At 34.0% G+C, this 13,232-nt stretch overlaps 2 protein-coding genes across 5 annotated transcripts; both read right to left on the bottom strand.

The window, feature by feature from the left end:
* Positions 1 to 276: 276 nt before the first annotated feature.
* LOC133689385 (uncharacterized) lies at positions 277 to 3,867 on the bottom strand. Of its 3 annotated transcripts, none has more exons than XM_062109231.1 (6): positions 3,465 to 3,864; positions 2,827 to 2,919; positions 2,361 to 2,597; positions 1,701 to 1,803; positions 1,353 to 1,582; positions 277 to 781 (listed from the first exon to the last, which is right to left on the bottom strand). In XM_062109231.1, exons 1-6 carry the CDS (start codon positions 3,788 to 3,790, stop codon positions 553 to 555), a joined length of 1,218 nt encoding a protein of 405 aa, XP_061965215.1. In that variant the 5' UTR covers positions 3,791 to 3,864; the 3' UTR covers positions 277 to 552. The 3 variants fall into 3 exon arrangements, with proteins under 3 accessions (XP_061965215.1, XP_061965216.1, XP_061965217.1); XM_062109232.1 differs by having other exon boundaries at positions 2,361 to 2,594; positions 3,465 to 3,863; XM_062109233.1 differs by lacking the exon at positions 1,701 to 1,803 and having other exon boundaries at positions 1,353 to 1,469; positions 3,465 to 3,867.
* A 1,845-nt stretch (positions 3,868 to 5,712) lies between these two features.
* LOC133689822 (CDPK-related kinase 1-like) lies at positions 5,713 to 11,870 on the bottom strand. 2 transcript variants are annotated; one of them, XM_062109884.1, is made up of 12 exons: positions 10,562 to 10,701; positions 10,065 to 10,137; positions 9,599 to 9,729; positions 8,985 to 9,026; positions 8,783 to 8,891; positions 8,487 to 8,565; positions 8,092 to 8,388; positions 7,883 to 7,995; positions 7,506 to 7,613; positions 7,333 to 7,395; positions 7,036 to 7,203; positions 5,713 to 6,184 (listed from the first exon to the last, which is right to left on the bottom strand). In XM_062109884.1, the coding sequence occupies exons 2-12, from the start codon at positions 10,065 to 10,067 to the stop codon at positions 6,095 to 6,097; spliced, it is 1,203 nt and encodes a 400-aa protein (XP_061965868.1). In that variant the 5' UTR covers positions 10,068 to 10,137; positions 10,562 to 10,701; the 3' UTR covers positions 5,713 to 6,094. The 2 variants fall into 2 exon arrangements, with proteins under 2 accessions (XP_061965868.1, XP_061965867.1); XM_062109883.1 differs by lacking the exon at positions 10,065 to 10,137 and having other exon boundaries at positions 10,562 to 11,870.
* Positions 11,871 to 13,232: the final 1,362 nt, after the last annotated feature.

Below are 13,232 nucleotides of genomic sequence, written 5' to 3'. Positions count from 1 at the left end.
CTGGTGTGTTTTTCCCACTTCATGATTGATGAGATGAGCCTTTCAATTCTCAATTTGGAAATAAAACGGGATGATCTAGACGTGCTCATGATTCATGTGCACCATGGTTACATGATAGACCATTACAGTAAAAATCAAGTATCTACCAGATGATATTCTATGCATGCCGGTGCAATTCATGGATAAGTTACCACATGAACAGGGGAAAAAGGTGGAAGACAGGGCTTAAGGGTCCTCTTTTCTCTACAAAATATTTCTGCAATAACAATCAACATCTTAAGAAACCGCATGCAACCTTGTATTAAAACTTACGAGAAAGCTCAGAATATACATTGGCAAATTAATAGGCCCTCATCACCAACATCACGCTGATTATCTTCAACAAAGCTACGAGACTCGTCCATGATAATCAATCCAAGCGTATACCGTATGCCACACTATACTGTCACTTGAGAATAATCATAGAATGACCGTATATGCAAGAATGGCATGCAAGGAGAGAACTCAAGGGCTGAATTGGAGACAGAACGGGAAATGGTTATAAATGCTTTATCAGCTTCCTTGCTCTACTTCATCCATGGTATAAACAGGCAATTGCCATGACTTGGTATTCTTCTTTGGATCATCGGTGAGGCTGAGATCAGTATCATCTTCCTTGAATGTTCTAATGAATGTTTTGGCACCCATCAGAATAAGCCTTTCAATCATAAATAATTCATAGTTGTTCTCAATCACGGGATCCAGAATCATGCTGTAGTTAGATGAATACGCCAATTTATATCTGCAAATTATGAGCCACCAAAGTTCAACATCAACTTCACCATTGTATAAAAATTAAAACAAAACCTTATTTAACATTTTTTTTTAAAAAAAGGTCCCTTCCAATTTCCTGAAAGATGGCAGAAATTTTTCTATAAGATCAGAGATATCTCGTAAAAGGCACAAAGCGAGAGCCATTGATTTATAGAGAAAGGAAGTATTACTTTGAAAAAGCTTACAGCGGAAATGCATCAGAAACATGTTAAACCAACTTAATCAAAGAGAATAAATATGTCATGCCAAACATCCATACAGGTTGAGTCAATCATGCAAGATATTAACTGCAGAATGATATTTGCCATAATGAATTAGCAAGTTACAATTAAGAAGTACTTGCAATAAAACAAGAAATTAACAGAGATGCATAATTGCAGATTTATTTCTTAAAGCATCAATGCTGATCTCTAATTTATTTCTTTTTGAGAATTTTCAGATCTGTATGTATAATCTGTCATGAGCAAATCATTTGTGCTACTTCACAGCTAAGAATTAGTCTGTATAATTTTCAAATTTTTAAGCTTGAGAAGGTTTACCTGACAGCGAGAGGTGAAAAAAATCCCGGTGTCTTCTCATTTGAAGCAATAAAAAGAGTTCGTCCAGGTGGGACCCATTTTTCAATCCTATGGAATATAAATTCTGGACGGGTATCCCTGTCAAGATGAGGATGCAGGGTTCGAGAAACCCCAAATCTGTCATTCCTAGTTTTTATTTTATCCCCTCGACGAACATGGATGGAATCATAATCACCAAGAAGTGCCATAATCTATGCACATGAGATGAGATGAATTGCAGGTTAATCAAGTTCTGTTTTAGAGGAAACAGAAGCAGACAAAAGGTGTGAAACAAGCAAAGAGAACCTAGCAATATCACATGATACAGACCTTATCTGCAGCATCCCTTAATCTATCTGCTGCCATTGTAGGAAGAAATGAATATGGCAATGCTATAGCACTACGGTTGTTTCGGTCTTTGCATTCCATGAACCTGAATGGCTATTATGATTAGAACCTAGAAAGAAATTTGCAAGATTCTAAAAATCTTGAAGACAAATTATATCATGACATATAGCTACACTGAAAATAGCAAGTGCAAACTTTTTTCCTTTTTCTTTTTCCCAGAGTATAGCAGTCACGAGTCCTTTCCTTTTAATTTTTCTTTTCCCCCTCTAAATAGAGCAGTCACTTTCTATCCAGCATTGGCTTACTAGAACGGTCCAGATTCTCTAAACCACATGAAGAAAAACCAATCCTTTCATTACAGCCAGGCCAATTACTCCATTTCAAAAATTTAGAGAAAACATGTAAACAAATTTTGCACATCAAGAATAATATCTGTATTGATTGTGAAATTTAAAAGCAAAGCAGGTGAACTATCATTATTTACAATTCTTAAAACTATTATCCAAACTAACACATCCATCTTTCTTCCCACAATCACCTCTCCCCAATTTTCACATAGCTCCCATTCATGCAGTTAACAGTCTTTGAGTCATTTGATGAGAATAAACATGAAAAAGGCAAAATTGCAGCTACATTTCATACCATGAAAGTGGGCTTGCTGTTCGATTAATGAGCAAGAGGTTTGAGTAGTGACTATTCTCTTTGAGATCAACTCGACTAATCCCTTCCACATGGACCACTCCTCTAGCTCCCAACTTCATACTTGTTGATAATACCCGATACCAATCTTTTGAGTTGTCTAAGATTACAGGCACAGTTTCAGATATGAGATCCATATCATACAAAGAGTCCATGGAACAAGAACTTTCTGCCCACCTGCTAAATAGAAGGAAGCAAGTTCAGATCACAGAATTTTAGCTTTTTCTGATAGTTTAGCATTACATATGTATTCATTAAAAAATCGAAGCCAAACCCATTTATTGAATTAGAATCTTTCTTTTCATAAGAACTGGAAGACAAGCATAGGTAGTGTTGGATTTAGCACTCTAGATGCAACAGTTTAGCTCTGGCAATAACAACAGTCCACATAACAGTTCAATAAACTGACCTTTCCTCTGAATTTGAATTGTCAGAGTGATGAAGGATCCCCTTCTTATTGTGTATTGGATTGATACACATCCTTGAAGGCATCACAAAAGTTCTGCAACAAGATAATATGGAAATATAAGAAACATGCTAAAATAAACAATCTCAACTCTGCAGTGTTTAATTGCTAACCTTAACAACTAAAAAAACAACCAAACATTTGGTTTCAATAAATCATTGTTATTGACTCATTTAATTGCTACACACATGGAATCAATCCAGTCACAATTTCCTTTTATAATTCAACTTTTCAAAAAAAAAAAAAAAACACATTTCAACTCAAACCAAAAGTTGTTAAAGAGTTAAATAATAATAACAGCAATTCAAGTTCCCTAAATCACAAACAGCTAAATATGTAGATACCCAATAACACAGTTTCTTAACAAGAATCACACTTGATCCAAGATTCGCTCATTTCACTTAATCCAATTTCAATGTCATTACACCTAAACCCCCCATAACTAAGCAAGTAACATACCAAATCAATTCAACAGAAAGAGAGTTTAAAACCCAAATCCAATAAAACCCCACCAAAAAACATACCAAACCCAACAACATGTTGACACAAAAAACATAACTTAAAAGAAAAAAAAAACATACCTATTCAAGAACATGGCTTCTTCTAGAGCACACCTAAGGCTAGACTCTTGATGACCCAAACCTTCACAAGAGTCACAATGTTTACCAGGACAATCAATTCTATTACCCCAATACAAGTACTTTTCATGAATGGTATGTTGTCTTTTGGGTTTGTCTACAGAGTTCCTTGTGGATTTTGGAGATGAAAAGGAGAACCCATCTGTGGAATTTAGTGAAAAAAACAAGTATAACAATGCAATGGCTGAAATGCAGAGTATTAAAGTGAGAATTGGGGATCTGAGCTTTGATAAAGGTTTTGGCTTTAGTGGTTTGTTTATGGTTGCCATTGAAGGATTGAAGTAAGCAGAGAGACAGAAGGATGTAGAAGGAGATTTGAGAGCTCTAGTGTGAGAGTGCTCCTATTATTTGGCATCATGGCATGTGTAATTTTATTTTTTTAATTTTTTTTTGCTTAGATCTTGCCAGATCAGCCAGTATTGATGGATGTACAAAATGAGAATGTTTTTTTTTTTTTTAATTATGAGTGAATATGTAATAGGCAATTTAATTTGCTTTCTTCCCTGATAGTCAAATGATCTTTTTTTTAATTAAAATACTCAAATGATGAAAATTGAATACTAAAAAAATCAAATGAATTATCATCAGTTCTTTTAGACATAGATTTCATGGTAAGAATTCAAAAAATAAAAAGAAGTAATGATATTTTTTTAATATTTTTTTTCTCAATATTAGAAAATGAAAGCATAAAAAATTTCTTTGATTTCTTATCTATCTCTTAAAGTTGTGAAGATATGATAAAAAAAATAGATAAATAATTCAGTTTAATTCTTTAAATATATCCTTTAACCAAGTTTTTCCATTTAAATTAACAAAATTATATTTTTATTTTAAATTATTCCTTGAGATAAATGAGGACATGATAGAAGAATTTATCAAATTACTCAATTTTTTTTAAGAAATAAAAAGTTTTAAAGTTGGTCAAAACTTAGAATTTTTTAAAAATAAAGATTTTATTTTAAAAAAAATAAAACTATATTCTTGAATAGTTCAATATTTTTTTATAATGAAAAATAAATTTATTTCAATTTGGATAGAAATATTTGTCAACAAGATATATTAGAGAATTTAATAAAATATAAGAAGACAATTAAAAATATGGAGATATATTAAAAACTTGATCAATTATATATATATATATATATATATATATATATATATAATCATTAAAGTGGTACCTAACTATTTTCATGAAACATTCTCACTCCAAATAAATAGACTTTAGATACAAGAAATCTAACATCAATACTCTTTTTTTCCCTTTGAGCTAATTTTTCTGATTTTTTAAACCGTTGGTTGTGAGGTGTAACTACTCTTCATCTAATATTTTTAATATAACTTGATTTCAATTTATATTTATAATAGACAGCATGCAATTTTTTTTTTAAAGAAAAAACTTTGTTTCAGTATTTCTATTCGTGGTTTTCGCTTGCTAGCTATAGTTATAAATCTTGGTTTTACTGATTTAAAATATGTTTTGGATTAATTTTTTTTTTTACCGAAATTACATAGTCGAAATTTGAAAAATTGACTTCTTATTGTCTTGTAGGTCGACTAAATTGCAACTTAGATGATAACTCGACTCTTATAATTATAATGCTAGTTAATTTTTAAATTATTACAAATTAAATTAAGATGTTTTTTTAGAATTACATTTTAAACGATGTTTCATGAAAATTTAAGATTTTATTTTGCTTAAAATAATTTTTTTATATTTTTGAATTGTATAAAAAAATAATTTTTTAATATATTTAATATTTTATTTAAATCATTGGAGCATAGACAGTAATTCTGGAAATTTACAAGAGAGAAATTCAGTTGAATTACAAGCTATTCGGAGTACGTACAAGAGCTCTTGTTCAGACATTGGGTGAACGAATATCATTATTACAAGGGCAGTTCAATTGTCATCATGTCGAGTGCCAACCCACATGGCACCATCATAGAAAGTGAATCGAGCAGAAGCCAGTCCTGTTACATTAACTAGATTATCATTGAGTGAATGACAGGACGTCAAGAATCACGCCACGAAAATGTGTAACTCTACAGTTGTATACACAAATCTTTCCGAACCCCTTGTTTCTTGGTTGCTGGAGTTCATAGCGAAATCGTAACTGGATGGATTAATGGTTTAGCTTGGAGGTGAAAAAATGCAGTAAGAAGTGAAAACCATTAGAATCGAAGTTCATAGTTTGATAACTTCATGCAGATCACATGAAGGGTTTATTAGATAACTTAGTGCGATGGGTACACAAGGGATAAACCCAAAAACACAGAGCTCACTCGAGTTAAAGCTAGCTGTCTGCTAATCCTAAATCCACTTTTCTGATCTTCCCTCATCTGTACAATCCTCTAATCCCAGTTGCACCGATCATAGAGAAAGTGGGAAGCATACTTAACATGTGATCATGTCGTGCATGGCTTCATCGGTAGCGGTACCCTTTGTTATGATTACGAGAACATGAGCCTGATTTGGGTTAAATTGGTCGTGCCATTTTAGTCCCCTCGTGACATTGTAGTTTCAAGGAGGACCAGGACAGTGGACAAAATAGTTTGTGTTGGTAGGATTCACTTCAAGCCTTCTGAAATATTCGTGACGAAACTCCATGGAGAAGCTTGACAAACCCCAAGAAGGTTAATTTACCATCAGAATGTCTCATATCCTGAAAACAGCGAAGCAAATAATTTTAGTACTTGAATTCACTTGAAGAAAAAAACAAGTCTCTAGATGGAGCAGACTTGCTTCATCATCTATGTTCCTCCTTTCCTCAGGGAAGGGACGATACTAGTAAGTAAAATAGACCTGGACCTGGACCTGGACCTCCATTTTCCCTATGTTCTAAGTGAAAAACTGGATGATTAGAAACTTCAAATTTGAGTCTTTGCCACTGCTATCACCTTGTTTAGTTTGTTGCAAGTAAAAGACCTGAATCAAAAAGGTCCTACAGGCGAGAAAAATTAATTTGGACACCCACTCCAAAGCAAATATCAAGTACTTTGGCAGTCAAACCAGGACCTACTTACTGGTCAACCCAGTCTTGTACCATTTTGCATTCCCTATGGTACTTTGCACCTAGAATTCAGCTCTACGACTAGAAGAACATTCCTATTGAATTACTTCAGATATCTGTCAAATTGTAGAGAAATATGTCAGGAAAAAAGAGCATAAAGGTCTGTCAATGCAGGGGCAGAGCTAGGGTGGCAGGGGACCTGGCCCCTCCAAAGTTCAAGTAAGTCCCTCAAGTGTAATGGTTTCTTACAAAAAAGTCTTGGGACATTTTTTGTACATAATGGCTTCTTCAAAATATATAAAAGAAGTTACTTACTAGCCTCTCATATGCAGCTTCAAAATCCATCCATTACATATCTCAACGGCCTTTTCATTTTAGTATATTTAACCGTCCCCCACGTAGAATTCCTAGCTCTGCCACTGTGTGCAAACCCCCGAGTGTGTGTGTGTGTGTGAGAGAGAGAGAGAGAGAGAGAGAGAGGGAGGGAGGGAGAGAGAGCATACTGAGGCAAGCTCCTCGAACATAATGGGTCTGTTTCCATCTTTCTCAAACAATTCATAGGCACGCCTAACATTTTGCTCCCAACAATCCATTCCTTCTAGCTGATGCACACTTATGGCAACAGCAGAAAATTCTTCAAAATCCAATTTACTGTATTGAAGAGAACTAACCTGAAACACGCAAGAGTAGACAATTAACTAGAACTCTAAATCAATTCTGCTAGTAAATAAATTTGATAGAATGGTACAAACAATTAAGCAAAAAATAGGTAAGAAACCAGAACAGGCGTTAAGCATTACCATGTTAACATAATCGAGGACCCTGGAATCCTTCATGGCATCTGTAGAGTGCTTTATTACAGCCTGTTAATACCAACATCTTTCAGAATGACATGAGAAACACCAAAAAGCAACAACAAAAAAAGTACGAAAGTTAATACTGAGAGCGAAAAGATGGAAGAGAAGGAGCTCACTGTTTTAAAGTTCTGCATAGAAATGAAGCCATTTTTGCTTGGCCCTAACAATGTAAATTGTTCCCGTAGGAAAGCTAGCTGAGCAACAGTTAACGTCTTCGCCAGAGCCTGTCAAAATCGACAAGTTTGTTGCTTGCACGGCAAGTATTTGAGATTTATATCAAAGACACCACACCAAAAAAACATAAACAAGTTTGTGGCTCCTCCAGCTTGAAATGACTTTTGGTTTATGCAAGATGCAGACAAACTCTACACATTTGCATTTAACTTTGGATGAAATGCTTAGGACTTGACCCAAAAAAAAGAAGAAAAGAAAAAGGAAGAAAACCTGGCATTTGAGTTACAACTAAAAATGGAGGACACAGTATCCTACTCACCCTCAAAGCAGATTTTCGTAGGGAAGAAGAATATATATAAGCTTTTGCAAGCTTGTACACAATCATATCCAGTGGAATCTTTATGTCATGATGATTAGCCAGCCATGGGTGACCTAAACATAAAAATGCAGGTAGCCACCTTAGAATTATATTTTTGACTTCACATGTAGGGTGACCAAATCATCAGGAGTTTAGCTATAGGAACTTACTCAGAGCCTGAGCAGCTGTTAGTCTCTTCCGATAGTCCTTGTTCAACAGCCTCTTCACAAAATCAATAGCTTCTGGAGATAAAGAAGGCCAGGGAGCTTCATCAAAGCTTGGATCTGCTTTCAAAACAGCTCGAAAGATTCCAGATTCTGTCCGGGCCCAAAAGGGCCTGCTACCACATAGAAGAATATAAGCAATCACACCAATACTCCACATGTCTGCCTCGGTTCCATATGATCTGTGTAGAACTTCAGGAGCTACATAATATGCACTTCCCACAATATCATTTAACCTTTCATCTGCAGAAGTTTCAAATAGTCAAAACTCCCACCCCCCATCGAATCCCCCCCACCAAAAAAAAAAAAAATGTTGAGAAGCTGTATCCAGTAAAACTGACCTGGCTTTACATAGTCAGAGAGTCCAAAATCAATGGCTTTCAATGTGGAATTATCCTCCTTGGTGGTAAAGAGAAAGTTCTGAAGTAAAATGATTAGAAAAGAATAAGGATATGCCAAAATGAAATTGCATCTACAACAACGTACAACACCTCCCAATTCCCACCCAAAACTTTTATATTCTTCCACTAAATATTAACAGTGTCACAACTAACTTCCATGAAGTTAGTCAAGCATCTTCCAGAAAAAAGTAACACAACAAGAAATTCGCATATAATTATTTTTATTAATTGCTTACCTCAGGCTTCAGGTCACGATGAACGACACCTTGGAGATGGCAGTAGGCAACCACACTTAATATCTGAACCATAACGGTCCTTGCATCTTCTTCTGAGTATTTTCCCCCCCTGTATAATATGACTAGGAGTTCAGCCAGTTAGAATATCACAGAACAAGACACGGATATACCATAAAGAAAACAACATTTAAGAGTACAGTACCTTGAGAGTATCCTATCCAATAATTCGCCACCTTCGCACAACCTAAAGAACAAAAACATTTGTAGAAGGTAAGTTCCAACAACTTATCTGTCTGAAGTCTATGCTATTATAAATGTAGAAACTTAACTAACCAATGGATTAACTTCTTCTTTCTGCTCTTTTGCTCCTTGATAATTAGATGCAAGTTTTTCACAGATGACAGCCATGAAAATGTACCAAAAGACTGGCATAGTTATTTTTTCAAGTGTTTTGGTTAACACGAAGACTCTCTGTATTATTCAACTCCATCAAGCTTTTCATTAAAAGCAAATTTGATTGAACAAGGCAGAATCATTTATATAATTGGTCTACATTTCTTGACATTGAAGATCAACTGGCCAAAAGGTTCATGAAATTGTACATTGTACGTCCTTTATCCTTATAAAATTCATTGAAACATGTAGGGGTTAAAAGCACTAGCTAGTTACTTAGCTTATCTGGTTGTCCTATCTGTCATCATTTTCTTGGTAGTCATTATCACAGTTTTGAGCCATAAACATCGACTGTATAACCAAGGCAAAAGTGACACAATTAAATCCGTTTTTACATGAAAAATAAGTGCAGTCAAAACTTACTCCATTATAGCATAGACATTGTCGTCGTCTTCGTAGGCATCGTAGAACTGCACTAGGTTCTTATGTCCCGTTAGAGCCCGTAATATTTTCACTTCTCGTCTCACATCCTCTATGGCAACTGCAGTGGTCATCTGTAAAACATTGCCCAATTTACATGAGAAAAAGACAAATAGCTCACTGGTTCTACAGTTGATGGTCAAAAGAACTATCATTTATGGCATAAATAACGGTGCTAATGCCTCTATCATGTAGGGCGAATGAGACTTTTGCTCAATGATCCTTGTACTTGTGCACAATGATTTAGTACAAAAACAGGATATGCTTTCACAAATAGATTGATATTAGCAAATATGGAGAATATTACAGAATACCTTGTTTGCATTGGATTAAGTTATGATATAATATCATTATCATGACAGGGTAATGAGCTACCAAAGCTTTATGGATAATTGGACAAAAAACAAACCATTTAATTCAATTATCAGTGACTTATTTAGAGGATAGTGACCCATCAACCGTGTGTCTTGAGCCTGGATAGCCTAAACATGAAACAGAGCATTCATTAATAAATGCCAATACTCCAATTAATAAGGAAGGCTGTGTTAAGATACAAGCTACAAGTGTCCTAAACAACGGAGAAGCGCTGCATTTTCAGGGAAAGACCTCGAGCAAACCCATCATTCTCATCGTATACTCCCATATCATCACAACACAAGCGAGGCAGATCAGTTAGAATTACAAATAGCAGCCAGAATTGCATTAAACCTCTATTACAGATGCTAAATATCAGTAACAAGAGAAAGGTGTGCTTAGAAACATAAAAATAAATCACATCTGTACATAAGCAGAACACACAACAATTCAAAACATCCAAATTTTTAAGCTAATCTAAGGAATTACTCAAACCAATAAAAGCTAGTCAAAATCGAAAGATCATGGTCAATGAGAGGTTGAGAAGTAAACCTTAGACTTTGGAATAACTTTGACTGCCACATTCTGGCCTTTCAAGCTTCCTTTCTTCGCCTTCGCAGAGCAAGTATACCCAAAATGTCCACGCCCCACTTCCTCACCAAGCTCATAATGACTTGCAAACTGCTTAGAAAACCCAAAATTCTTGTCCAAACCAATATCAATCTCATTTCCTTCTGGAATTGAAGCTTCATTAGGCTTAACAGAGCCATGCCTTCTTGCAAGCAATGCACGTATATGCTTTGCAGGGGAAGGAGGTGGAAAAGGCCTCTTGAAAATCCTCAAAGGAGTGGAGCTTACACTTGATACAGCAGGTGAAGTCTTGAAGAGACTAGATAATGGACTTGGACTGTAAAAAGGGAAGTTTGAGTTCTTCCTAGTGTGTGAATTTGGTGGCTTTGTTGAGTCTGTTTCAATGGAGAGCGTGTTGTTTTTGGATTGGTTTTGTTGGAGCTCAACGGGTTTTCCATGACAAAGTCCCATGGAAACAAGAACCCAGAATAGAGAATTCAAGAAATTACTTGTAAATCAAGAAAGTTCAGACCTTTGATCTAGAAACTCGAAGAAAAGCACAGAAACTTAGACCATTTGAAGAGACAAAAAAACCAAAGAAAGTGAGTGACTGAATTCAAGGATTTGAAGCTAAAGAAAGAAGATTCCACAGTGAATTATACAAGAAAAGAAATTTAAAAAAAGGGTACAGATATCAAGACCATATGAACCAAAAAAAAAAAAAAGCAAGAAACTGAAATCAAGACTAAATTTTTACAATTTGTCAAAACAATCCATAAATGATGGAGCTGTAAATTCCAAAGCACAAGGATTTTCCATCTAATTTGGATAGAAAAGGTGGGAAATTTAAATATAAATCCAAAGGGTGGGAAAAAAAGAAAAGGAACTAGACTTTACTGATCAAAGAAACAAATGCTTAGAAATAAAAGCAAGGGACAAATAAATAAGAAGCAAATTGCATGAGAAGCTTAAAGAGGGAGAAGAGGAGGAAAGAATGAGAGAAGCAAAAGAGAACAAACTACAAGAAAATTGTATTCCAAGAGAGAAAGAATGGAGAGAGAGAGGCAAAAGCACAGGAAGAAGTGAAGAAAAGATGCTTAGCAGAGGCTACAAGGAAAAGAAAAAGAGAGAGAGCACAAGGCTTTTTTTTTTCTTGCTTTTTTGCAAATCTCTTTGTTTCTTTGTTTTTAATTACATCTTTTTCTTTCTGTTTTTTTGTTGGTAATACTTTTTGCCTTTTCTTGTGTGTAGTTGTGTGTGAGCAAGGAAGTAGCAGCCAGTTCTGTGGATTTCTTAGTGGATTCATGATTGTCTTCTTCTTCCTCTTCTCTTGTCAAATAATAATGGAAGTGGGGTTGGAAGTTTAGATCCTTCCAGCCTGTCCTTATTGATCCCAGAAAACTAAGATGAATGTGGTGGGTTTTTCTAGCTTTCTTGACATGTGATTTTTTTTTTCAAGTTAAGAAAACTAGGCTTCCATTGTCTTGTGTATTCTATCTTAGAACTGCTTTTGTTTGGTTTTTTTTTTAAGTGTGGTTCATTTTTTTTTATGTTATTAGATTCTTCTTCTTAAAATTTTTCTAATGATATTAATAGTGTTATAATAAGAATTTTAGTGCCTCCAATAATTTTTTTAAAATTTTTTTCACTCATCTTTCTTGCATATTTAATATTTTTTAATTAGATATTGCTATTCTAAACAATGAGAAACTATAAAAGTTATGTTATTGCTATATATAAACTGTGTTATTTTATCAATTAATTTTTAATTGACCATTCCACAAATATTTTTAATTAATTATTATAATTTTTTTTTAAAAAAAAAAAACCTTTCTTTTCTTTCGTTCCTCCTACTTCCTTTTTCGTATAAACATCCACAAACTCTCCACTTACTAATTTGAGAAAATAAAAACTGTATTTTCGGCCCATTTGTAGCACTAAATCACAGAATCATGCAAGCTAAACAAAGTTATTAAACCATGCACTGCACATCTAGGTATTGAATGATTTTGATCCATATATTTCCCATTTGAAAGTTCTCTTTGGATTCGTCAGTTGACGTAACATCAAATCTTACTATTTAATTTCTAACCCTTTGAATTCAAGCCTTGCGCCACCCTTTTTATTATAGTCACTATATTTATAAAATAAAGTGATGAATTACCAATAAAGTAATCATGATATGAAGGTTTAAGACTAAGATTACGGGTTAAATTAATGGGTTGAATTTGATCAATTAAAAACAATGTTATTTAAACCCTTTTTTAAAGTTAAAACTATGTTATTTTGAAAAAAAATAACAAAAATATCATTAAAATAATCAAGAATTGATTTATTATATTACTAGGGACAAAATATATTAATTTTGTGTGGACTGCTCTTTGACACCTGACCTAATCGAAGAAAAGCTAAATCTTATTATTATCACCTACCTTTTTAAGGGTCAACAATCTTAATTAGCCATGCATTTAGCGAGTGATTTTTTTTATTCAATTAATATGAATATTTGAATTTATTTATGTGTATTTTAATTAATTTTATAAATTTTAAAATTAATAATTATATAAATTTTTAATAATTATAATGACACTTAAACTCGTAATCATTAAAAATAATAAGTGATATCTAGTCATATTCATTTGCAATATTTCTC

Source organism: Populus nigra, chromosome 3 (assembly GCF_951802175.1).
Source record: "Populus nigra chromosome 3, ddPopNigr1.1, whole genome shotgun sequence".
NCBI classification, from domain to species: Eukaryota; Viridiplantae; Streptophyta; class Magnoliopsida; order Malpighiales; family Salicaceae; genus Populus; species Populus nigra.
This window is presented reverse-complemented; position numbering and strand designations above follow the sequence as displayed.

Bases quoted from the DNA above. Each gene is read 5' to 3' on its own strand.
- LOC133689385 (XM_062109231.1), bottom strand. From the start codon at position 3,790: ATGGCAACCATAAACAAACCACTAAAGCCAAAACCTTTATCAAAGCTC. The intron at 1,804-2,360 runs GTATGAAATGTA...ATAGCCATTCAG, and splicing joins ACAGCAAGCCCACTTTCATG to GTTCATGGAATGCAAAGACC. The intron at 1,583-1,700 runs GTCTGTATCATG...TCATGTGCATAG, and splicing joins TAAGGGATGCTGCAGATAAG to ATTATGGCACTTCTTGGTGA.
- LOC133689822 (XM_062109883.1), bottom strand. From the start codon at position 11,050: ATGGGACTTTGTCATGGAAAACCCGTTGAGCTCCAACAAAACCAATCC. The intron at 8,566-8,782 runs GTAAGCAATTAA...ATTTTACTTCAG, and splicing joins ATCGTGACCTGAAGCCTGAG to AACTTTCTCTTTACCACCAA. The intron at 7,204-7,332 runs GTAATGCTTAAC...TGCGTGTTTCAG, and splicing joins TCCTCGATTATGTTAACATG to GTTAGTTCTCTTCAATACAG.